The sequence below is a fragment of the Camelus bactrianus genome, chromosome 1 (assembly GCF_048773025.1).
Source record: "Camelus bactrianus isolate YW-2024 breed Bactrian camel chromosome 1, ASM4877302v1, whole genome shotgun sequence".
Lineage (NCBI taxonomy): Eukaryota > Metazoa > Chordata > Mammalia > Artiodactyla > Camelidae > Camelus > Camelus bactrianus.
The window spans coordinates 108,920,483-108,945,043 of record NC_133539.1 but is presented as its reverse complement, the minus strand read 5'-3'; the positions used below and the strand labels follow the sequence as shown (position 1 = coordinate 108,945,043).

The 24,561-nt window shown below is 47.5% G+C and overlaps 1 protein-coding gene across 2 annotated transcripts in view; it reads left to right on the top strand.

The window, feature by feature from the left end:
• EPHB1 (EPH receptor B1) overlaps positions 1 to 24,561 on the top strand; it is a 408,429-nt gene that overhangs the window by 298,973 nt on the left and 84,895 nt on the right. For both annotated transcript variants that reach the window (XM_074370913.1, XM_010947708.3), the window contains one exon: positions 20,638 to 20,762. In XM_074370913.1, coding sequence (XP_074227014.1) covers positions 20,638 to 20,762 — 125 coding nt within the window. The remainder of the gene's footprint in view (positions 1 to 20,637; positions 20,763 to 24,561) is intronic.

Genomic DNA, 24,561 nt, shown 5'->3' with positions numbered 1-24,561 from the left:
GCTGAGGCAGGGTGTCCTACTCGTCTTTCCTGGGGCTGCCCAGCTGTGCCATATCGATGCTGCTTTGTGCTCTTTCACGAGCTCTGCCCAGTGGAGGCGGGCAGCTCATTGTAGCTGATCTAGGTACCTGACAGAAAGGGCTATGGTTGGCATCAGTCAGTTAGAGAAAGTAACCAGTAGTCTTCTCTTGACCCTAGGGTCTAAGGAGATTTTGTAGTCATCTTTTGGTTCATTGATTAAACATTAGATACACTTCTTCTCTTGGAGGCAAGCATGACGGGGGACACCAAAGGGTCTGTTGAGTCCTGAGATCCAGAGAGCCTCCATCTCCTTCCATGATGACCCCAGTCAGGTATACAGTCAGACTACTTAAGGATCTTGTATCACCTGGAGAGCATCAGGGTAGGATGCTCACCCAGTCCATCAGTGGTGGCAGAGAACTACCATATTTGAGCACCTCCAATGTGCCAAGCCCCTACCAAGCTCTTTACAAAGACAAGGTTGGCCAGAAACTGGGGTCAGAGTGCTTTTAGAACTTGCCCAGCATCTCACAGCCAGCAAATGACGTTTCTTGGTTTCCTGCTCAGGTTTGTGGCTATTTTATCCTCAGACTGATCAAAAATCGCATTATGGCAAGCTGTGTAAGCTGTAAGGTCTCTCTAAGCTATTGCCACATAGCTGGGCCACTTTAGCTGTCAAAAAAATGTCCATCATCTTTGGTCAGGATTGGTCATGAATTATGCAAGCTTGGATTTATGTGAGGTCTTTTGGGATACAGCCTTGCACTGAATGCAGCTGCCTTAAGTTTAAAATAGATCAGATCAGGTGGAACTCTCTCTGTTCCAGCGGCCAAGCGATCTGCAGAGAGGTTGTTAACACCACTAACTTCTGCAGTCACTCTCTGGCACCCGGCCCCAGGTTCAGACTGATGGCCAGATCATCTGGCTGTCAGAGAGAATTAAAGTGAATGACAAACTTTACTTCTCTTTTCTGCCAACTAGACTCAGAGTGTCAGAATGGGGGAAGAGGACCTCAGAGGAAATCTTCAAAAAAATAAGTGAGACAAATCAGACCTGCACATCTATGAAATCAACTTATAGCAAGGTAAAATCAAGTCCGTACATTTGGGACCAGACAAGCCAGAGAGAACAAGCTTAAAGACCCAGGAAGCCAGGCAGGTAATGGAGAGGAGCAAAGCAGGGTCAAGTCAGGTAATAGGGAGTGGTGGGGACTATGGTGGACTGAAGAGAACGGGGAGGGGAAGCCTGCTCAGTCCAAATCTTATAAACTGCAGATCCTGATGAAATATGTTGACATCTAATTAGAAAATTTCAAAACACTTGAGAGCCCAACAAATCCAACTCTGGACTTGGCCTGGTTGCTGTGGTTTGCAACCGCTGATTCAGAGGGCTCACTGCTATACCCAGGCTTGCGTGGTGAGCGTGCTGTGTTGTTCCATCTCATTGCGCCGTGGGGCAGTCACCTTCCTTGTCTCCTGGACTCCTGGTGAAGCGGTGCGGAGGGGAAGGGGGTCCCGGGGTGGGTTCCTCTTGCTGCTGCTCCTCACGTGACTCATGCAAGTTCACTGAATTGCCATGCTCCCTCCTTTCCGGACTGTAAGATGGGACTAACCACACCTGCTTCCTAGTGCTGTGTGACAAGCGAAGGAGACGGGATAGAAAATCACTTTGCAAACCATGTGATGGACTGGGGATGAGCATCATTTCAGAGATGATGTCCTGAGCCAGACAGCAATTTGCTGGACATTTTTTTTTCCTAGGCTGTTTTCTTCCAGGGAATCTCAGTCTCTTTGTTTGGGACTAATGTCCTCCAGAGCAGAGAAATGACAGGTATTGGCTTGTCCGTTCTTCAGGGAAGGAAGGCGTAGGCACCAGGAAGGAGAAGTAGTGAAATCTGTGTCCCAGGGAGTTAAGGAAGAGGGCAGGAATGGGGCACAGAACCGGTGTACCCGTCACAGTTTCGTCCAGCCGCTCAGACGAGCCCGACTGTTTTTCCGTGTCATATGTTTGGAGAAACAACACTTGGCCCTTCCTTTTCAGGTTGCGTCGGCAGCATTTATATTTGACATTTATATTACGCACAGTTCATTGCCTGTGGAATACCAACACATTCCTCCTGCCCACAGCAAGCCATTATGTAACGTTGTTTAAAAAAATACTACACTACTCTGGTAGTAGTCATAAGCCCCTATAGCTTGTCCTCATTCAAGGCATTTTTGAAGTTCCTAGACAATTAAAGTCACTCAGAGATGCCACTTTTCCCACAAATGAATTACTAGCCCACCAGTTCCTCTGAGCATATCACCTAATTTGCATGATTCCTTGGTTAAATATAGTATTTGCATACATAAAGAATAATCCTTGCATAGGAAAAAGAATTTTATGATACTGCAATATATTGAGCTCTTTGGAGGAAAGATATTATGTAAATCTCAAAATTAAATATTAAAACAATATTACATTTCTGCCTGTAAAAATTTAGAGTGTTAAGATCTATTGGCTGAATCTAGTCCATTTTTAAGGGAGGGTCTCATTGGAAATGAGCAGGTGAAATTTGCTCCCAAGCAGAGAAAAGATTGAGTCAAAACTTCAAAAAAGACTAGAATGACTTTAAGGTGAACTTTCATTGAAGTGAGTAAGGAAAAGTTAAAAAAAAAAAACCTTAAGTAAATGAAAATTTCACTGTTCTTAATTCAATTTCATAGTTCATTTCATTGCTTTCTTCTCATTGTTAGTTCCCAAAAGGTTGTTTTTCTTGTTTCTGAAGCCCTGGCTTTGAGAAGGAACTTCCAAGCTGCCTCAGAGAGGTCCTGCCATCGGCAGACAGTGTTTGTTGTCTGTTGGGCTGAGCAGGTCAGTACATAAGGCTTGACCTTGACCAAAGTCATGGCCTTACACGCCGGGCAGCCTTGATTCTCCACTAGATGGTAAGCTCTGCAGAGAATCAGACTTTCCAACCTACTCCAGCGTCATGAGGGAGGACCACACAGCACTAGGCACAGAGCCTGATAAATACTTTCCAGGTTCCTTTAGTCCCTGCTTATGTGCTTTAGTATATAAATGTTTGGTTGATGTGTAGTGATCAGAATATGGCCTCGTGGTCCACCTGTGGGCAAGTGATCCCTGCAGCTCAGCTAAGGGACCAGGTATCTTCTTCCTCTGTGGCTCCAAGGAGGAAAAACCTAAGGGAATGATCTTAGGATGTTCCCAGGAGCCCTGATGGAACATGGTTCCCAGAGGAACGTGGTGAAATTCAACTGCATTCAAAGGGGGGTCTGCTTGTTGGTTTGTTTAAGCGCGCTAACTTTGGAAATGCACTCATTCATTCCACTGGTCTCTGTGACTGCTTCCCTGTGCTGGCCCTTTGGCTCCTGCTTCTAGGGGTTCCCATTCACTTACTCAGCAGATATTCCTAAAGGCCTTCCATGTGCCATTCACGGCTCCAGACACCGGAAACACAAGAGCAAACAGCATAGATAAGAGCCAGTGCCTTGGGGAGTTCACATTCTGGTCCCCAGAACCCACTGAGGCTGGGATCGGAGGCCCAGAAAGTCACCAAGGGAGCAGGTGACTATCTGGGAAGCGACTTGGGAGGGAGGGCTTGAGTTGGGCTATGGGTACCACAACCCACTGCAATGACAAACCTCCGTTTGCAAAAGTTAGGATGCAATCCCCTGCCATTGCTAGAGACTGTTTCAGTCTGGCTGGAGTGGTTGTTGCCACACAGTGATGGTATCGAGGTGGGTGTTTTGTTGTTCATGATCTGAACTTCTCACGGATGGACATCACCTGCTGGGCCCCGCTGGGCTGGGTGTAGGAATGCTGCCCACTCTTCGCCCTGAGAGTGCCTAGGGATGCTGTTGACGGCTTGAGGATGGTTACGTTGTGACCAGAGGGCCCCACCAGTCCCAGGGACTGCATGCTCATTTTATCCCATCCTGGGCCAGGCCCTCAAAGTACCTAAGTACATGGCTTGTTAAGTGAAAATGGTACTGCTGGAGTGAGATGTAGCAAATTCCTTTCCTTGTTTAAAGTCCGAATGAGATTGTTACCACCCTCATTACAGAGGGAACCTCTTGTTGGATTATGAGACAGCTTCCTTTCAACTTGTGGGCCTGGCCAAGGGGGTGGGAGGGAGGAGGAGTCCAGTGATGAGTCTGCCCCTCCCTCCCCTGGCAAAGGTCAGTTCCTTGAGCCGCCTGTCATCTCCAGGAGACCGTGCCCTGCATTCATCTTAGTGGCTCCTGTTCCCCAGTGTCTAGCCAGGGGCCTGAGATAACAGCGTTCAAGAAACGCTCATTGAATGAATTAAGAAATTATCACATGCATGTATGAATGGGTGCTTCAATCTCTTTAAAAAATTTTTTTCTCCTTTAATTTTATTTTTTATTGAGCTGTAGTTGATTTACAATGTTCATTTCAGGTGTACAACAAAGTGATTCAGTTATACATATACATAAATATATACACACACACATATTTTCAGATTCTTTTCCATTATAGTTTATTGCAAGATATTGAATATAGTTCCCTGTGCTGTACAGTAGGACTTTGTTGTTTATCTATTTTATGTGTAGTAGTTTGTATCTGCAAATCCCAACTCTTAATTTATCCCTCCCTCTCCCCTTTCCCCTTTGGTAACCATAGTTTGTTTTCTAAGTCTGTGAGTCTATTTCTGGTTTGTATATCAAATTTGTATCTTTTTTAGACTCTACGTGTAAGTGATATCACCTGATATTTGTCACCTCAGTCTTTCTTAAACTCATCTCAGGCATCAGCAAATGGTGCGGCTTGCACTTTCCCTGAGAGCTTTCCTTCCTCGGGCATCTCTGGGAGGGTGCTCTCAGCTAAGACCCCACATTCTTCCAGATGTTGGGGAGACCTGGACTTCCTGGGTGCACTGTCCTCCCAAAGCACAGCCCTGTGGAAGACACCCTGATCAGCCCGGGCTGCCCCCTCCCCGCAGGCAGGGCCCCAGCTACTCCGGCAGGCCCCAGCGGGGGTGTCGGGGTGGCATTCCGTCGCAGCTCTCTGTCCACCTGCACGCCAGCTCCGCGCCTATCATTTTCACAGCACCATCCATGTTAAACAGGCAGGAGCACCAGGGGTTTTTGAATGCAGCAATTAACAAAACAGTAATCAAGCTAAGTGTTTAATTTCAGAAAATTAACATCTTCTCTGAGCGGATGTGAAAGATGGAGGGAAAAAGGCACATTCAATATTCTGGGTAAATAAAGGCAAACGCCAGAGCCACAAATATTTTCCAGTGCAAGGGGGACTCTTTACCAACCCTCAGGCCTTGGGGTCTGTTTCCTTCTGAGAGCAGAGCCATAGGACAACGTCTGCTATAGAATTGAGTCCTAGGAATTCAAAATGCGTACGTTTCTTTTCTTCTCTTTTTATTCCCCCCAGACAGAGAAAATGCTTTATCTATCCAGAAGAGCTCAGGGGAACAAGCACACATTCCTGCCCCTGTGAGCCTGTCTGCCCCAGACAAGACCCTGGTGTGTGTATTGCCCCTCTGAGCCATACTAGTTACGAGGACAACATAATGAGTTCCAGAGTGTGCATGAGTTTTTGGCATGCGTGGGCCGTATTTCTCCTGATAGACTAAGGGCTCCAGAGGGAAAAGGCTAGGGCTCCCTACTCACATCCCCCTGCACCTCCACATGGTGTCTGTCCTCTGTCCCAGGATAGCCTGGCGCGCCTGATACAATGTTCACCTTCTCCTGGCACCTCATAACCCAATGGGCTGGCTTTGTTTGCAGGAACAGGTTTGCATGTGGGGAAGGACTCTTGTGAAGAGGTGCATGTGTGAGAGGGAGCTGGGTGAAGACAGGACCTCCCAGTGTCTATTGGCTCATCTGGTGTCCTAGAAAGGTGGGAGGGCAAGGAGGGCAAGGATAGTGGCTTTGCAGGAGGGTGGCAGTGAGGTCTGAGGCACACATAAGCAGCCATGAGGCTCCCGAGGAGGTGCTGTAGCTCAGCTGGGTGGTGGGCTGGGTCAGGGGGTTGAGTGGGGCACTGCCTGAGGGGACACGGGCCCACAGCCCCCCAGGGAGGGCGCTGGGAGTCTGGCTTAGTGGGCAGCTTTCCTAGGAGGTTCTTGCAGGCAGCAGACATGGAAAACAAAGAAACCAAAGCAAGAGAAGGAGTGCATGGTTTGCAAAGATGTGAGAGACATGCTGGGGGCTCCCAGAAGTGCACAAGGACGGCGCCCTCGGTTCTGCGCATGCGCGACTTGTGGAGGTTCTGAGCACCCAAGTCGAGATGTTATTTATGCAGTTGGACATTCAGGCTTCTATTTTCTCTGTAGGTGGGAGATAAGCTTGGTGCTGAGTGTGAAAGAGGAGGCACTGGGGTTGAAGGTTTAAGGAAAAAATTTTAAGTTTGGCAGTCTGTTGCCCAGAATGGGAGAAGGTATGGTCCAGAGAAATTCAGCAGTTTCAGAAAGGGTTTTGAAGGCTCATCCGAAGTTAGTGATCTTGTATTTACAGAGCTGCCTACCTGCCCGGTTCTGTGACTTTCTCAGCAGCGCCTGGCTGTTCTGAGCAGACCCTGAGTTTTACCGTTGCACCCTGTGGCAGGGTAGAGGCAGCTCACACCCCAGGCTAAGGGAAGCATTGTCAGTTCTGTCATTGCCGAATGGAACCCACGCTGAAGAATGCGGACAGGCTCTGCACTGGGAGGAAGCGAAGGCCGAGGGCCAGAGGAGGCGGAGGGGGGCGGCGGGCTCGCCAGCGGTGGCCCCGGGTGGAAGCTTGCGTTCCAGAAGCATACTTGAATGCGTGGCTTTGAAAAGGGAGCAGCTTCAGGTGAAGCCAAGCCCAAGTGCCCGGCAGGAAAGGGCAGACAGGGAAGCGCTGTGGGGATTGGGGAAGCGAGAGTGCGCTGTTCAGGCGGACATTGGAGTCACCCACAGGGGCAAGGCTCAGATTGAGAAGGAGACAGTGGACACGCAAGGCTTCAGTGAGTCGGGGAGCGGTGGTGGGTAGAGTGCTGGACGTCCCAAGTGCAGGGAGCAGCGGCCTCACCGGCTGGCATCCGTAAAGAAGGTGCAGGAGATGCTGAGCGGTGGTAGATAGGAACAAGGACACCGCCCACCTCCTGATCCTGAGATGTGTCGGGCATAACGTCATAAACCGCCACCGTTGAGAGCGCGGCAGGGCAGAGGTGTCTGCAGGGAGACCTACTGTTTCTTAAGGTGGGCATTGGAGGGAATGTTCTGGAAAGAGCCAGGTGGAGGCCACAGGGGAGTTTCCTGATTCTGGAACAGCCATTTGGAGGGTGCGGGGCAGGGGCATGCACCATGGTGGAGGAGGAAGTCAGGGTCAAGGGGAAGGAGGGATGGTGGTGTGCAGGGAGGGGCTCAGAGCTGGGCTTTGCAGATGGAATCCTGCCTGCAGGAAAGGGGGCTCTTGGCGCCAAGACCAGAAGACTTTGACCTCTAGGCCTGGGGAAGAGCTGCAGCCACAGCTCCCCCGCCTGGTGTTGGTGGTGGTGATGTCAGGCGTTGGGGGTGGTGGTGTGTTCCCCGGCTGTGGTGGGTGCTCTGCTGAATGCATGTGAGTGAGAACCAGGGAGTCACGGGGTGCACAAGGCTGTGTGCTCGCCCCTCTGGCCACTCAGTGCTGACGTTTCTAATGAACTGCCTTCTGTGATCAAACAGTCGTTGCTCAGGTCCCACACCAGAAAGGCTGACAGGCCTGTGGGAGGCAGAGCGGAGCCATGTGCCTCAGCTTCCATCAAAGCCACCCTGGGGCACCTGCCTAGGATGGGTGCCATCTGGCAAGAACCCCCATTGCTCAAGGTCGCTTCACAGCCTCCTACCACCACAGGGCACAGCACTCCCATTTGCTGCCTTTTTCTGGTTCTCCCAGCGGGAAGAAGGAACGGAGAGAAAATGCCAGGCAGGGGTGATCCCGGGGGCAGAGGGACCCCAGGACACCAGTAGCCAGGATGCCTCGCCCTCCTGCCATAGGGCTCTGCACACGCCCACCTCTCTGTGGGGACCCAGATCTCTTTGAGGGATCAGAGGTCCAGAGGACAGTGCCCACCCATGAATGAGGGGACCCTGACTGCAGTGCTCCCGCATGCTGGGAACCCCCCGCCCAGGGCTCTGACAGTGCTGGGTGCTTGAGTGTGGGTGGAGGGGAGAGAGAGCCGGCATCCATCTCAGGGACGGGAGCTGGGCTGTTTCTGCCCTGCTCTAGCCCGCTGGGGACCTCCGGGAGTCACTTTCTCTTTCCATAACTTGTAAGAATTGACAGAAAACTGAATAACCTCTGATATCCTTTTAAAATTTAACATTCTGATTTCTAGAGTTCTAGACAGTTTTCAAACTTGAGTTTGCATCAGAATCCCCTGGAGGGCTTGTTAAAACTCAGGCCCCACCTCCAGAGTTTCTGATTCAATAGGGCTGGGGTATTTCTTACCAGTTCCCAGGCGATGCTGATCCGGGAGCTCGTTTTGAGAATTAGCAGGGTCAGATCGATGATCCCAGTAATGAACCTACCCCACCATCAGAGGTCATATCGGATACGAGGGCCTCTGCTGTAAACCCACATCCTCAGAGCAGCCCCCAGCCCCATCCCCCACTGCCACACCTTCCCTTGGCTTAAAACCAAACCTTTAGTGGACAGACCAGTGAAGGAGGCTCCTCTCTGGGGGTGTGGGGCTGATTCAGCCACCCAGGCTGGAAGCCCTCGCTTTCTCTCCTACTCACGCTTGAATGAGCCTGTGACAAGACTCAGCCAGTATTCAGCAGCATCCAACTGATGCCTCCTTCCACCCCAAGCAGTCCTCTGTCCCCAGGTGACTCAAGGTAGAGAGGGAAATTGGAAGGAGATGTCAGAGTCATTTCAAGCCACAGCCCAGAGCAAAAGCAGAGAAGCCAATGTCCACAGGAGGGGAAAACAATTAGAAAAATAATTAATTCTGCTTTTGTATTCATATCCAGCCTCCAAATGAATTGCTTATTTGTTTAATTTACTTTGACCAGAATTGTTACTGCACCAAAAATATTTAATGAGTCAGGCTTCTTAATGGAAAATTCAAGCCTATTTGTGCAGTGAAATGAGTTTTCATCAACAGAGGGAGAACCGTGATCTAAGCAGTACCTTCTCCATGGGGTCGTCTGCTAGAAAAGGGGTGGTGGAAAAAGCATGAGTCCTCTATGCGCAGTTCATCCTTTGCACAGTTCATCCATGTGCAAATTGTTCTTTGTCATCAGTACTCATGGGCCTGATGTCTTTAGCTGACATTTAAATGCAGATTTTGGTTTTTCTCTAAGGATGTAGTTCATATAAGGAAAAAGATAACCTTTCACCCTCAGCAGCTCGTATTCAGTCCCATCATCCGTGCCTTTTAAGAACTCATGGAATTTAATCTGAGGGCTCAAGGGGGCTTCTGCAGGCGGCCTGGGAGTTTTGGATCTCTCCGTGAAACCTTCAGAGTCCGGGCTGGGGAGATAGGAAATGGACTGGCCTCGGGGCTCTGGGACTCTTGCTTCTGAATCACCCAGAGTAGCTCTGCATTGTTCTGTTCTCCACTTGATGCTTCAAGGAATCTTTTCTTGGGAGAAAGGATTCCACAGCTTAAAAAGAAAAGAGGCTAGGAAAGCACTCATGTTAGGGGAACATCTCAGCTGAGACATCCCAGTGAGATGGGAATGGCCCCAGCCTCCCAGTTTCTGCCTCTGAGATCAAGCACTCCTGTCCCTGCTCCCTGCTCCCTGCTCCCCTAGGACCGCTATATTCAGACACACTCCGTATTCCTTCCCAGGTACAGGCTGCAGAATCAGAGCCCTGCCCCACCTCTCCGCACATTTTTCTCCTTTAAAGGCCAATGTCCACATTTGCTGCAGCTATGCCATTTTCTGACCCCTTTAACTTCCAGCGCCTGTAGGGAAGAGCCCGCAATCTTTCCAGTAAGGGCAAACTTTTACTGAACATCGATCATGTTGCTGACACAGTGGGAAGAGTCTAAAAACATGACTTCTGCCCTAAAGAGTTTATTCCAGTGATGGAGACCCGAGAGGAGCACCTGGAAAGTTAGATCCCAGTGCACTGTGTCCCAAGGTGGCAATTATAGCCCCTTGAGGGTTATTAAAAATAAAGACTTTAAGTTGGGAGAAGGGATGGGACCCTCTGGTGGGTGTAGTCTGGCACAGCTAAGCCAAGGCAGTGTGTGACCTGATCTGTACCTTTGAAGGCTGGTAGGACTATGAAGAGAGGTGGCCGTAGCGGGTGTTCCTGCAGGCAGAGATCCCCGAAGCTGAGTTCTGCTGGCACTTGGTGAGTGAAGCCTTGAGATGAGGATAGCGGGCTCCTGAGAGGGAGTGGAGGGAGGCAGCCTGGACTGGCCAGTGGCTGCCACAAGGGGAAATGTTAGGGAGGTAGTTGGGGCTTTTCCCACTGGGGAGCCATTGGAGGTTTTTGAGCATCAGAGGAAGTGGATAAAAAGAGCTTTGGAAAGGTTAATCTGGCCACAGCATACTTTAAAGTGAAGAAGATGAGAGATGGACAAGGGAGTTGGGACAGGATATTAGGTGTAAGGAGATACGGGTGACAAGACCTGGAGACAGGTGGACATGGAGCCGAGGGAACATGGTGACTCCTGGGCCCAAGTCACACCATCTGATGGGTGAGTCATGCCCCTCCCCTCCCCACTGTCACAAGCTCTCCTTGTCCTCAAGGACAAGGTAGCCCAGTGTTTATTTCCTTGATTACTTCCCAGAAAAACTTCAGGTCACCTTGAGATGTTCCAAGAAAGCATCTCTCTTCTGGAACATTTATCACACCAACCTCTGGGGAACCCTGCTGTTAGCCTTCCCTTTCTCCAAGCCCATTCTCATTCATTGCTCCACACTGACTGTGTTGACGTGTTCATTTATCCCCTCAAAGTTATTTATCAAACAAATACCCAAGGCTTGTCACTGGATCATGCTTTTCACATTTACCTTGGGGAACTACGCCCAGGGATTGATTTGCATATGTGAACAGTGGTGGACCCAGAAGGAGACTTTGGGGTGGTGGCTGAGTCCCCTGGCCTGGCAGACTGGATCTAGTTGGAAGGAGCCATGGACCACACAGGGCACATCCTCAGGATGTTTGGAAATTTCACAACATCAGGGTTAAAATTCCTATTTTACAGTTGAAGAAGTAGAGGTCCAGAGAAGTTAAATAACCTTCACCCAAGATCACACAGCGAGCAGACGGCAGGGCCAGAATGGGACCCCTCGTCTCGCTGCAGCATCTGTGGAGCCCTGAGCATTGCCCTTCTCTATTTTGGCTAATTCCTGCTGCTCTGGGCTGGGACCCTTGGCTCCTGACTCTTCCTTATCACCCTTGTTTTCCCTCACAGCTGAGACCTCTCTTGTAGATTGTAGACAGTTAGTCCGGAGGGGAGGGTAGAGCTCAGTGGTAGAGTGCATCCTTAGTGTGCACGAGGTCCTGGGTTCCTTCCCCAGTACCTCCATTAAAACAAATAAATAAATAAACCTAATTACTTCCCCCCAAAAAATTGAAAAAAAAAAAAAAAAAAGCAAACAGATGGTTAGTCCAAGGATGATTTGGCCAGGAAATTCTGTTCTACAAAAATAGAAGAGGTTAGTATTACCACATAATCCAGCAGTTCCTGTCCTAGATACACCCAAGAGAAATGCAAACGTTAAGTCCACAAAGAAACTTGTATGTGAATGTTCTTAGCAGCATTATTTACAATCGTCAAAATGTGGAAACAACCCAAATGTCCAACAAATCATGGACGTTTGTCCTAGAAACAGCAGTGCCCAGGATGATACAAGGGGTGATGATAAACCTCAGATGCGCACTGTCCAGGCTGGGGCAGCCACATTGCTCTGAGGAGTCCCGAAGGGTCCCTGAGAGGACCTCCCCACCATGAACCACGTGAAGAGACTGAGGAAAGCTTCCCCTCCACACACACCCAGTATGAGTTATTTTGAGGGTGGCAATGAGCTCTCTTCCTTGGGAGGCTCAGATAGGAAAGCCCTCTACCTCAAGAGGCCACTTGCCTTCCAGGAAGTTTGCTAGTCTTGTTATCTGAACCCAGGTAGAAGGGACTCAGCTGTGACCTGCACCCTGCTCTAGGGCGGGTGAGAGGTGACCTCACAGCAAGGTTGTCCCTGGCATGACTTCCACCCGCAGAAGCAACACTGTCTTGCCTTTCAGACAAGACTTGCTGAACTCTGAAAACCCAAGCTCCACATTGTTATACCTCTTCAAACATCTTACTCCAACTGATCAACTTCATTTTGAATGTATGTGTGTTTTGCTATTATTGGTCTCCAGAACCACTGATACTTTTGATGTCTTAAATTATTTTACCACACTAAATGGTTACATCCTTTCTTATATCCCCAAATGGATTGTGGTGATAACTGTTGAAAGAATTCTTTTTTTTTTTAACCTTTTTTCTTGATTTATAATCATTTTACAATGTTGTGTCAAATTTCAGTGTAGAGCACAATTTTTCAGTTATACATGAACATATATATATTCATTGTCACATTCCTTTCTCTGTGAGCTACCGTAAGATCTTGTATAGATTTCCCTGTGCTATACAGTATAATCTTGTTTATCTATTCTACAATTTTGAAATCCTATCTTTTCCCACCCCTCACCCCCTTGGCAACCACAAGTCTGTATTCTATGTCTATGAGTCTATTTCTGTTCTGTATTTATGCTTTGTTTGTTTTTTTGGTTTTTTTTTTTTTAGATTCCACATATGAGTGATCTCATATGGTATTTTTCTCTCTCTTTCTGGCTTACTTCACTTAGAATGACATTCTCCAGGAGCATCCATGTTGCTGCAAATGGCGTTATGTTGTTGGTTTTTAATGGCTGAATAGTATTCCATTGTATAATATACCACATCTTCTTTATCCAGTCACCTGTTGACGGACATTTAGGCTGTTTCCATGTCTTGGCTATTGTAAATAGTGCTGCTATGAACATTGGGGTGCAGGTGTCATTTTGGAGTAGGGTTCCTTCTGGATATATGCCCAAGAGTGGGATTCCTGGGTCATACGGTAAGTCTATGCCTAGTCTTTTGAGGAATCTCCCTACTGTTTTCCACGGTGGCTGCACCAAACTGCATTCCCACCAGCAGTATACGAGGGTTCCCTTTTCTCCACAGCCTCTCCAGCATTTGTCATTTGTGGACTTTTGAATGATGGCCATTGTGACTGGCGTGAGGTGATACCTCATTGTAGTTTTGATTTGCGTTTCTCTGATAATTAGTGATATTGAGCATTTTTTCATGTACCTATTGATCATTTGTATGTCTTCCTTAGAGAATTGTTTGTTTAGGTCTTCTGCCCATTTTTGGATTGGGTTGTTTATTTTCTTTTTGTTGAGTCATATGAGCTGCTCATATATTCTGGAGATCAAGCCTTTGTCGGTTTCATTTGCAAAAATTTTTTCCCGTTCCGTAGGTTGTCTTTTTGTTTTACATATGGTTTCCATATAGGCCAATGGAACAGAATAGAGAGCCCAGAAATGAACCCACAAACTTTTGGTCAACTAATCTTCGACAAAGGAGGCAAGAATATACAATGGAATAAAGACAGTCTCTTCATCACATGGTGTTGGGAAAACTGGACAGCAGCATGTAAATCAGTGAAGCTAGAACACTCCCTTATACCATACACAAAAATCAACTCAAAATGGATCAAAGACTTAAACATAAGACAAGATACAATAAACCTCCTAGAGGAAAATATAGGCAAAACATTATCTGACATACATCTCAAAAATTTTCTCCTAGAAGAAATAAAAACAAGAATAAACAAATGGGATCTAATGAAAGTTATAAGCTTCTGCACAGCAAAGAAAGACTTCTTTTTACACAAAAATCAATGAAGACATTAGGAAGTAATTTTTGATAAGCAAACATAATGTTTTAGAACTTCATAACTGTCCTAGGGAGAAAGCGTCAACTCATTCTCACATTTTGGAATCTGACATGCTTAGTTGTGGGGGGGAAATGCCCCTAGCAAATAAGGAAAACAAAATGAGTAAGGGAAAACTTTGAACGTGACTGAGTCAGTAACTACATTAAAAGGTCAAGGAATGTCATAAATATAAAATATATGGTCCAGGCGAACCTGGGATAGGAGATTGATGCTCCACATGTGAAGATTCCAAGGTCCAGATTTTGGGTTATTAATTTCTGAGATAGATTCACGCCATTCCCCCAGACCCAGCCTGAGTCTCACAGGAGTGCAGTCCTTACAAACTCCTTTGGAATCCTTCTTACAAGTGGAGGGCTGGCTGATGCTCTTCCGGGTCTCATCCATATGCCACTGGCAGTTTGGGCTGATGCTTGTCCGTTGTCACTTGTGAGTTCTTTCGTCGCTTGCAATTGGGGCCAACCTATCCCTGCAGTTTAATCTACATTTCACTTGTCAGTTCAGGCAAGAGCATTCTGTGCTGTCTGTGATATACTACCTTAGATCTGTCTGCTTCAAAAGCAATTTGGGAGTAAGTTCTTCCCGAAGTCTTCCTTGACAAAAACAGAGAAGGCTCACTCAGTCTGCCTTTGCATTGTCTCCATCCCTGAGCCCCTTGACCAATGACGTTCAAGTCTCTACTTGTGACACATTTAAAGGGCTTCTTCTTATTGGCTGCAGATGCTCTTTCAGACACTCCTGGTTCTGATTCTGTTTGCTTGCTGATTTTCCTCAGTGCCTGACAGGACACTTGTCCTTCCTTCCCCTCCTTCGTCTTCAAATCTTGGCTTCCTTTTGGGTTCGCCTCTGTATTTGATTGAGGAGTGCAGGGCAATTTTGATTGTGTTTGGGTTTTTCGAGCTCTGCCTTTATGGGCCAATCACATCTTTCTGGATCCTTCAGTACCATCTTTCCAAATAACCCCTAAGCTAATTTTTGTCCTCACTTTTTCTAAAGAAAGGTCTATATTTGCTTATTTGCTAAATTTTCATAATTTTCATCTTCTTCTCTCCATAGAATGTTTAATTTAGTCAAAAGCGTTCTGTGTGCTTGTGTGGGAGAGACTCATTCAAGCATTCAGTGAAACTGTTCCTTCATCTGAGGATGCAGGTTTATGGAGAAAAGACAGCTGACCAGGACTTACTGTTCAAACCATCGAATTCAGGGGTCCCAGGGGGCTGCTTCTTTGAATGAATCTTCCCGTCCCTTCTTAATCTGCCTTAGTTTTGCTAGAAGTCGGTGTCTGAGTGGATACCTGAGCCCTTTTTGATTTTTCTGTTTCGTCTGAAGGCTTTATAGCATGTAAAACACCAGATCTAGATGTGGCATTTGCACTTGGAGAAAGAAAGAAACAAACAAACAAACCCGTCACAGTCGGTGATCACCGATGGCAGAATACCAAATGAGAGCTGTGCCTGATTTTCAGGGAGGAGAACTCCCACTACTTTCTTACTTTCTCCCCTGTGCAAAATCCCACCTCTATTAAACTGTTAAGACATTTCGAGTGACCTCTTTGAGGATAAACAGCCCACCAAGGGGTCTGTGACACTGCTGTCATCCCCATAAACCTAAGAAACGCTGGCAGCGGTGACTGTTACTCTGGCAGCTTCTCCTGGATCTGTGCGCTGCTGATTGGCCCCTGGGAGGTCCTTGCATCTGCGTAATAGGGCGTGCCTCTCGGTGGGTGTGGCTCTCCCTTGCCTCTGGAACATCCTGCAGAATGATTGCCTTTTTCTCGTCTGACCCCAACCAGGACTTCACGGCAGGACTGTGACTTTTTTTTTTTTCAATTATTTTTTCATCTTTTTTTGGAGGAGGTAATTAGGTTCTTCATTTGTGTGTGTGTGTGTTTGTGTGGGAGGAGGTAATTAGGTTTATTTATTTATTTATTCTTAGAGGAGGTGCTGGGGATTGAACCCAGTACCTCATGCATGCTGAACATGCTCTCTACCACTTGAGCTCTACCCTCCCCACCTAGGATTGTGACTTTCTCATTTGTCCTTCTGTCCTGGGTGGTCAGAGCCAGGGGCTGGCACAATGGTTGGCAAACATGAGTTTTGAATGATGGCTTTCCAGGGATTTGAGGCAAAGAAGAGAACCAAGCCCATCAAAATCCTCAAGATTAGTCTTTCCAATTTTTTTTCTTGTTTTTTGGGGGGATGGGTGTGGAAGGAGGTAATTAGGTTTATTTATGTATTTATTTAATGGAGGTACTGGGGATTGAACCCAGGGACTCATGCATGCTAGGCATGAGCTCTGCCACTGAGCTCTACCCTCCCCACTTTCTAATTTCTAATACGTGATGCTTCAGCTCTCGAGGCAGAAAGGATCCTGAACGCCTACATGGCACTGACATGACCGACACCGTGTGGATCAAGTCGTGTTTTCAGGGCGGCTCTTTCAGTCTGGTTGGGGGAGGGGACTTTGGGGGACTATTATCCCCTCCCCGTCCTGGTGGATTCAGCAGGGTCCCAAACCATCCCGACGGACACCAGAACACCGCCTCATCTTCCCCGAGGTGACTTCACCCTGTCCCGGGGCTCTGCGCGGTGCACACAGGTCTTGGGGAAAAAAGAGCCTCGGGCCAGCCACCCCGTTAATCATCCAGCCTACACTAAAGCTGCCCTCGGTTCCTCGTTTCACGTCAGTGGCTCAGCAGCCGCATCCCACACGTCCTGCCCTCCCGGAACAGAGACTCCCGCTTCACTTCTAGGCAACCGCACTCTGGTTCTCCTCCCACTTCACTGGCCTTTCTTTCTCAGGCCCCTTGGTGGCTTTCCCTCATCTCCTGAATCTCAGAATATATATTCTCTTCTGCTCCTTTTCTTGGTGATCTCTTGTTATTTCCGGTGCTTTCAGTATCTTTGCGATACTGATGACTTCAGTTTTATGACCCCAGCCTGGACCTCTTCTGCGTGCATCTGCCTCCTCAGCGTCTACTCTGGGACATCCTGGATGTCTCAAAGCGAACAGGGCCAAAGCGGAGCGCCCGATCTTTCCTCCCACGCTGCCTGTGCTGACATCTCCCCTGATCTCAGTTGATAACATCCACCGTTCCGGCTGCTCAGAACAGAAACCTGGGAGCCATTTTGATTCTTCTGTGTCTTCCACATCCCACAGCCATTGAGATAGTCTAAATATATTCAGAATCTGACCACCTCCACTCTCACCACCTCCACCACTCTGAGCCTGGTCCAAGTCACCACGCTCTTCCAGCTGGATTAGTGCAATAGTGCTGGGAGGATTCTTTCAGCTTTCACACAGCCCCCTGTGCTCTATTCGCAATACAGCGGGAGGGGGTGTTCTGTCAACGTGTAAGTCACATGATGTCACTCCTTTGTTCACGACCCTCCCATGGGTCTTCACTGCACTCAGTAGAAGCCAGCATCCTCTCGGTGTCTCTCGGGGCCCTACCATCTGTGGCCTCTTCTCTCCATCAGTCCCACTGGCTCTTTGCTGTTGCCTTGAAATGCCAGGCTGCTCCCAGATCAAACTTTTCCCTGGCCTCTCCCCATCACATGCTTTTCTCCCAGGTATCTGGCTGGCTTCCTCCCTCCTGTGCTCCTAAACCTACTTCTCAGGCAGGGCTTGGCTGACCACATGGTTTAGAACACAGCCTTCATCCAGCCAGCCTTCTACATTTTGGCATCCCGGGTTCCTTCCCTGCATCCCTATCCATTCTTTATCTCCTCTTCCCATTGTATTTAATATTTTTAACATACGTCGTGGTTCATTTATTTATTGTGTCTAGTCTCTGAATCCCTCCAATAGAAGAGAAGCTCTATGAAGGCAAGTGATTTTAATTTGCTCACAATGGCATCTCTAGAATCTAAGACAGTTACTGGCACGTGACAGTTGCTCAGTAAATATTTGCTTAAATAAATAGTGAATCTGGGCCATGAGACTAAGTTGGAAGGAAGAGAAGATGCATTTGATGGTTGAACCAGGATCAAAAGTGATTTCAACTTACTAGATTAATAGGCCAGATTTGACACCATAAAGATACCTAGAGACATGTAAATCCCTGGAGTCAAAGCCCAAAGTCAACCCTGTAGACCAAAGATGAGGAGCATACCATGGGAAAACCTGAAGGTTATATTTGACTATGGTTTCAAAATCAAACAGTGGGGACATGTTTTTGAAGCAAAGGCTAATGGTCACGTTAATAGATGTATAGTACACAGATCATGGTGGATATTAGTTTTACTCTAATCTTTGCTGTTCAAACAGCAGTGAGAGAATTGAGTTCACCTCTGAGCCTCACGCCTAGAGAGATTTAGATAACATGAGCCCCATTTGGAAAAGAGCATATCATGGGAGAAATGTTCACAGTATCTGGCCATTCTTTGCAGTGGGAAAAACTCAGGGGAGACCTAACTAGTTTCTTGAACTTTTTGACAAGCCGTTCCGTGGAAGAGGGAACATTCTATATTACTTCAGTTGGCAGAGCTGAGACCAGTGGGAAGAAGACATATTTCAGATACGAATAAGGAAGATGTGCAGATTGGTGAGTGCTATCCAGGTATGGAGCAGCGGTTCCTAGAGACAATGAGCCTCCCATCCCTGGGGACGCAGCAGGGCTGGGCAGAGACTACTTGACAGGGGACTTCAGGACTGCATCAATTCAGGTCCTCCATGAAGCAGATGCCAAGATGGTATTAGATTTGCCAGAGATTTACTGGGAAAATAAGAGGCTGGGAGAGCCATCAGACCACAACGAAGCCTAATCCTTCCAAAGGAGAGAGAGAAGGAAGGAGGATTGGATGGGGAGAGTCTTAGACTGCTACGAGTACAAGGAAGCACTGGGAAGTCCAGTGGGGAGTGCTTGAGCGAAAGTCGTCCATCAGAAGAGTCAGGAATGGACCTACCATAGCATCCTTGCCACTCTCAGCCCTTGGCTGGGAGCAGCATGTGGGAAGCAGGCTCTATGTGGTGATGGACTACAGAATGCAGAGCTGGGCCCATTAGGCAGTGATGCTCCCAAGAGTAGGATCTCTGAGAGGCACATTTTCGAGGCCATCGCAAGGTCTCTAATGGGAACCAGGCAAAATCCCAGGCAGACACTCTGAGTCTAAGGGCTCCTCACGGCACCCCTCACACTGTGCTCTCCTATGGCTCTCTGGACTGTGAGCATCTTCAGAACAAGTGCTCTGCATCTCCACCCTGGCCGGGGGCTCGTGTAGTAGGTGCCCACTGAGAGTCCAGCAGATCGCGGAGAACGCAGTAACCCCTGTGACCCGGTAGCCATGCTCTGCAATTTCAGGTCTTGGAGGGGAATCTGTTAACTTAGAATGCGGATAGTAAATGTCTCTCAGCCATGGTCCCCAAAGAAACCCTTGGAAAGTGGAGTTTGTGCGAGGAAACGACCTTCATCACTGCAGAAGCACCAGTACTAAACGGAACAGCCCCTGAGCAGAGCACGGACTGCAGCCTCATCCATAACCCACCTCCTCCCCTAGACAGACAGCCCTCATTTATTATTTCCAGACTGTTTTCATTTTACACCGTGTGAAAAATGTCAAATTTGGAAATAAATAATCTTCTTTTTAAACGGAGATTTCAGAAGCACTTCGCAGATTTTGGAATGATTATTCTGTTTCCAAATGTTTGGTTGGTTCGTGTATCATTTCTTCATTTATATTTGTGAGCTCTTGATAGCAGACAGCCTCATTTGGAAAACTGACAGGAAGTCTAAGAGAACACTGTTATTGGTCTGTGTTCGTGTCTTTTTGAGAGATACCCCCCTCTTTACTTTTTTTAAAAAAATTTTTCCCCAATGTTATTCTTGAGCCACATTCGATTTTATCAGGTTTTCTCATTTTTGCCAAACTAGTGGGTGTGAAATGGTATCTCACTGAGTTTTTTTAAATTTTTAAATATTATTTACTTAATTTTTTTTGGAGGGGCAGGTAATTAGTTTTATTCATCTATTTATTTAATGGAGGTACCAGGGCTTGAACCCAGGACCTCGTGCATGCTAGCTAGGCACACACTCTTCCACTGAACTACACCCTACCCCTTCTCTAACTTTAGAAACACAGGAAAATCTGACATGCCATCTCAGAAGGAGATATTTGCTAGAATGTTCCTTCCCACCACTCAGCAATTCTGATCTGACTAGTTCTGCTCTCTCGCTGTCATCCTTGCCCCCAGATTCTCTTCCCTGTGATGGCTCAGCCCATTACTGCAAGACTGAAGTTCCTTCCACATTATCTACTCAAAACCATCCCATGGCTCCTCTTGTCCTAATGCCTGAAGCCTGGGCTTGTCCTGCTGGTCATGCTCTCCTTGCCTGACTCCAGCTTCCCCAGAGTTTCCACACTGTTTTCCTGTGATTCCTCCAACCACCTCTTTTTCCAAGCCTTGCTCGTTCCTGCCCAGAAAACACCATGTCTGCTCCAGCCCCTGCCCTCACACACGTTCTCCCATCCTAAACTGTCATCTTTTCTCTCCTTTGGTATCCAAACTCCATTCATTCTGCAAAACCCATGGGAAGTTCTGTAGATCCAGCTCAGCTGATGGGAAAGAAAGAAAGGGCAGGGTTCCAACCCAGTGATATTTCTCTGCCTGCTTTTCTCTGAAAGACGGCACCTCTCATCTAGTCGAGAGTCTGCTCACCTGCCCTGTCTCTCCCTCTCTCCGCAGCCCCTTCCACTGTTCCCATCATGCACCAGGTCAGCGCCACCATGAGGAGCATCACCTTGTCGTGGCCACAGCCAGAGCAGCCCAATGGCATCATCCTGGACTATGAGATCCGGTACTATGAGAAGGTGAGCCAGCTCACTGGACTGTCAGGGATGGCAAGGACCAAGCCCATTCTCCCAGCCATGTGCTTGCTACACTAATGCAGTGGCTACAAAAGCACCTGGTGTCCCCTGAACCTTCTGAAGAGTTTGTGGTTTTGTAAATTAGTGTTTTTTAGCATTTTTGATCATTTACCTCCAATGTAATATTGTTTATTTACAAATTGTATGCAGGTACTACTGCACCGAGCCATGTATGGAGGTTTAAAATATTTAAATGGAAATGTAAAAGGATGAGATTGAAATCAATGGAAATGGAAATTTATATATTATATATTATTTTCATTGACTGTTCTTTCACAGCTGCTGCTGGGCATGACAGCAGGGCATGTGCTCCAAAAAAGAGGAAATGGTGCCCTGTGGAGTTGACCCCTGGGCTAGCTGTGGGGGAAGCAAGGCCTTCCTTCCACCATGATGACCTGTAGCATTTGCAAAATCCCCAGAAAATATGGTACTTTCTCTACTGACCCAGCACATAATTTGTACAAACACCAAATTTATTTACGTATTTGTTCAGGAAGTATTTATCAAGTGCCTGCTATATGGCGGGTACTATTCTAGGGTAGATTAGTGATCAAAAGAAGGTTTCCTGCCCTCAAGAAGCTTACTGTCCAATAGAAGGAGACACACAATGAACAATGAATGTAACAAATAAGGTAATTATACAGTGTGTTTGAAAAAGAGGAGTGGAAAGAGGGGGCAAAGTAGATCAAGGTAAACGGGATCAGGAGGGTCAAGTTTGGAGGAGGAGTAGGTTGCAGAAATAAATATAAAAGTAAAAGTAGGCTTGTTGGAGGAGGTAAGTTCTAAGGAAAGACCTGAAGGAGGTACTGGTATTGTGAAGCAGGTACCTGTGGGAGAGAGAGCCTGTGCAAAGGCCCTGAGGCAGGATCATGATTGATGATTCATGGAGCAGGAAGGAGAGCTGTATGACTGAAGTGATGCATGCAGTAGGGAAAGAGTAGACAGGGGAAAGGCAATCAGAGGACGCATTCATATTGGGCCTTAAGAACTTGAGCTTTTCCACTGAGTGAGGTAGGGATCTGTAGTGGGGTTTGGAATAGAGGCGACACAAAATGACTTATATTTTAAAGGGATCATTCGGGCTTGCTTTTCCATGGAAAATAGACCTGCTAGATCACAATCATCTAAGGCAAGGAGGATTGTGGCTTGAATCAGAGAGGAAGTAGAGGGCTGGTGAAACAGAGTTGATTTGCAGGAATATATACTGAAGATAGAGCCAACAGGATTTCCAACAGGTTGGATTTTGGATGTGGGAGGGTTTTGCCCTGAGTCAGTAGAAAGATGGAACCACTGGTGACTGAGAAAGGGATCACTGTGGGTGGGGCATGTCTGTGGTGAGGGAAGTTGAGCTCAACGTCTGACATGCCTTTGAGAGAGCCAAGTGGAGGCGTGGAGAAGGCGGCTGGATGTGCGTGTCTGGGGTTCAGGCGAGAGGACCTGGCTGGAGATGCCCATTTGGAAGTTGTCAGTATGTAGATGGTACAAAAGCCCTTAGATAGGCTGAGATCATCCAGTGGGGCAGTGGCACTAAGAAAAGGATGAAGACCTGCCACCTCCAATATGGAGGCCTTGTTGGATGGTGGAACTCGACTGCACTGGGAGGCAGGAGCCCCAGTTTCCAGGGCCCTCCGTAACTGACAGCCACACAGCCGTGGCCCCATGACTGAACCGCTCTAGATCCATTTTCGCATTTGTAAAATGATACCAATTTACCTCGCTGAGAGTGGAAGGCCAGATGGGTCGCAGTCTAGTCTGCGAAGAGGCATGCCCTCCAGCCATTACAGCTGAACTTGGCCAGCAAGGTGAGGGTTAGGCTGCTTTTGACTCATTTAGAGGCTCCTGTGTTTTGTACACAGTTGATTCTGATAATGCAAGAAATTGGGGTAATTTAAACTATCTGGATTCATAAGCCACCATTATATCCTTTCAGCTTTTAATTGGGGGCCCTTATTTGCTACTTTTTATCAGTTAATAAGGTGAATGTTGACATTCCAAAATGTTCTTTAGCCAATTGGCCACATGGCCTCATATCACCGCCAAGTTAATCTAACAGTTCGATAGAATAGAATATCATGAGTGACCAGTAAACAGCGTGATGTCAGAGTCACAGCAAGCTTCCACTCCAGTCCGCCTTTCCGCACACACGTGAACTAGAGCCTTGTGGCTTATCTCAGGAAAATAGTAACAATTTCTCCCTAGGGTGCCTCTTTTGGGTGCTAGGGGCTTTCTAAACATTACCTCCTCTTCCCCTCACATCCCAGTTTGGTAAATACTAGTATTGCTGCTTTGGGGAAAGAAACTCATTCACAAAGAAGTTAAAAAACTGACAAAACCAACTTGGCCAGATCGCACAGCTAGCAAAGGATCTACAGCCTGGGTTCTTTGCCCTGCAGCCCGTGGCAGTGCTGGGAAGGGGCTGGATGTGTGGAAACCACTTGCCTTCCTCCTCATCTGTAGAGCCAAGGGCAGTCACCCCAGGGCGGGGCTGAAGGGCTTAATGACAGCAGGGTTGGGGATGGGCCGGGCTCGGAACCAAAACCATGGCTCCTCATTCCCCGATCCATGCGCAACTCCTCCACGGCCTTTCCCTGTCCGTGCAGGTCTCCTCCGTGGAAAAACTGTAGTTAATCTCAACATCTGATGCTGTGAAGGAGGGTCATCCTCCTCTTTCAGGCCCTGTCCCTACCTCCCGGTAATTTATACTAATTATTAACAGAACACATGCACAGCAGCTCAGTGCCTGAGGGTGCTTCCACACCTCAGTGAAGCATACTGGTGTCCCAGAGGATAGACTGCTTTCCTCAGAAACGCAGAAAGTCCTCTGCCCAAGCGTTGGTTACCATTCCATATATTATGATAGATCCCTCACTTATAAAGTGCTTAACTATGAAGTCTGCTACATTGCCTTGACCATTTCCAATATGTCTAAAGAAAAGACAGGACCTTGTGAGGGTATTTTGAAATAATAACCACAATGATAATAATTCATCATATATTGAGTACCTATTATATGCCAGATACTCACAGATAGATGACTTCTGATCCTCAAAAGAAATAAAGATACTTGAAAGCCAGATATAACCAATTTCTGGCCGATGGAAATAAGTCACAGAAAGGTTAAATGGCTTACCCGTGACTGCACAGGTCATAGCTAGGGAACCACAGAACCAGAACTCTAAACAGTTTTATTGTGTTTCAGTATATTTCTGAGCTCACTGTAGGATTAGATGAAACCGTGTTGACACTGAGGACCTCAGAATTAGCATGGCCCCTGAAATAAGAGATTGTGTCTTAATTTTAAATCCAAGTGTTTGTAACCAGAATGATTCACCCACCTGCTCCACAAGGTCGTGGAATCCTGGGCTGTAGAAGATGCCACCACGAACAGAACTCAGCCCAGCGGATGTCTGGAATTCAGTCCAAAGAAACAAAACCCATCATTCCTCCATCCTATGGATGGAGGAGCCGCAAACTTCTTCTGTGAGGAGCAGGCTGTGAATATTTCAGGCTTGTGGGTCATAGAGTCCTCATCCCAACTACTAACTCTGCCTCTGTAGCAGGAAAGCAGCCGTGGGCAGCATGTCCCTAGATGGAAGTGGCGGGGATCCAATAAAAGTTTATTTACAAAAGCAGGTAGCTGGCCAGTGGCTGTAGTTTGCCAAGCCCTGAAAACCCTCCCTGGGTCTTCCGCTCCATATTACCCTCTCGGTTTGTGCTTGGGACACCTTTCAATTTCAGCGCC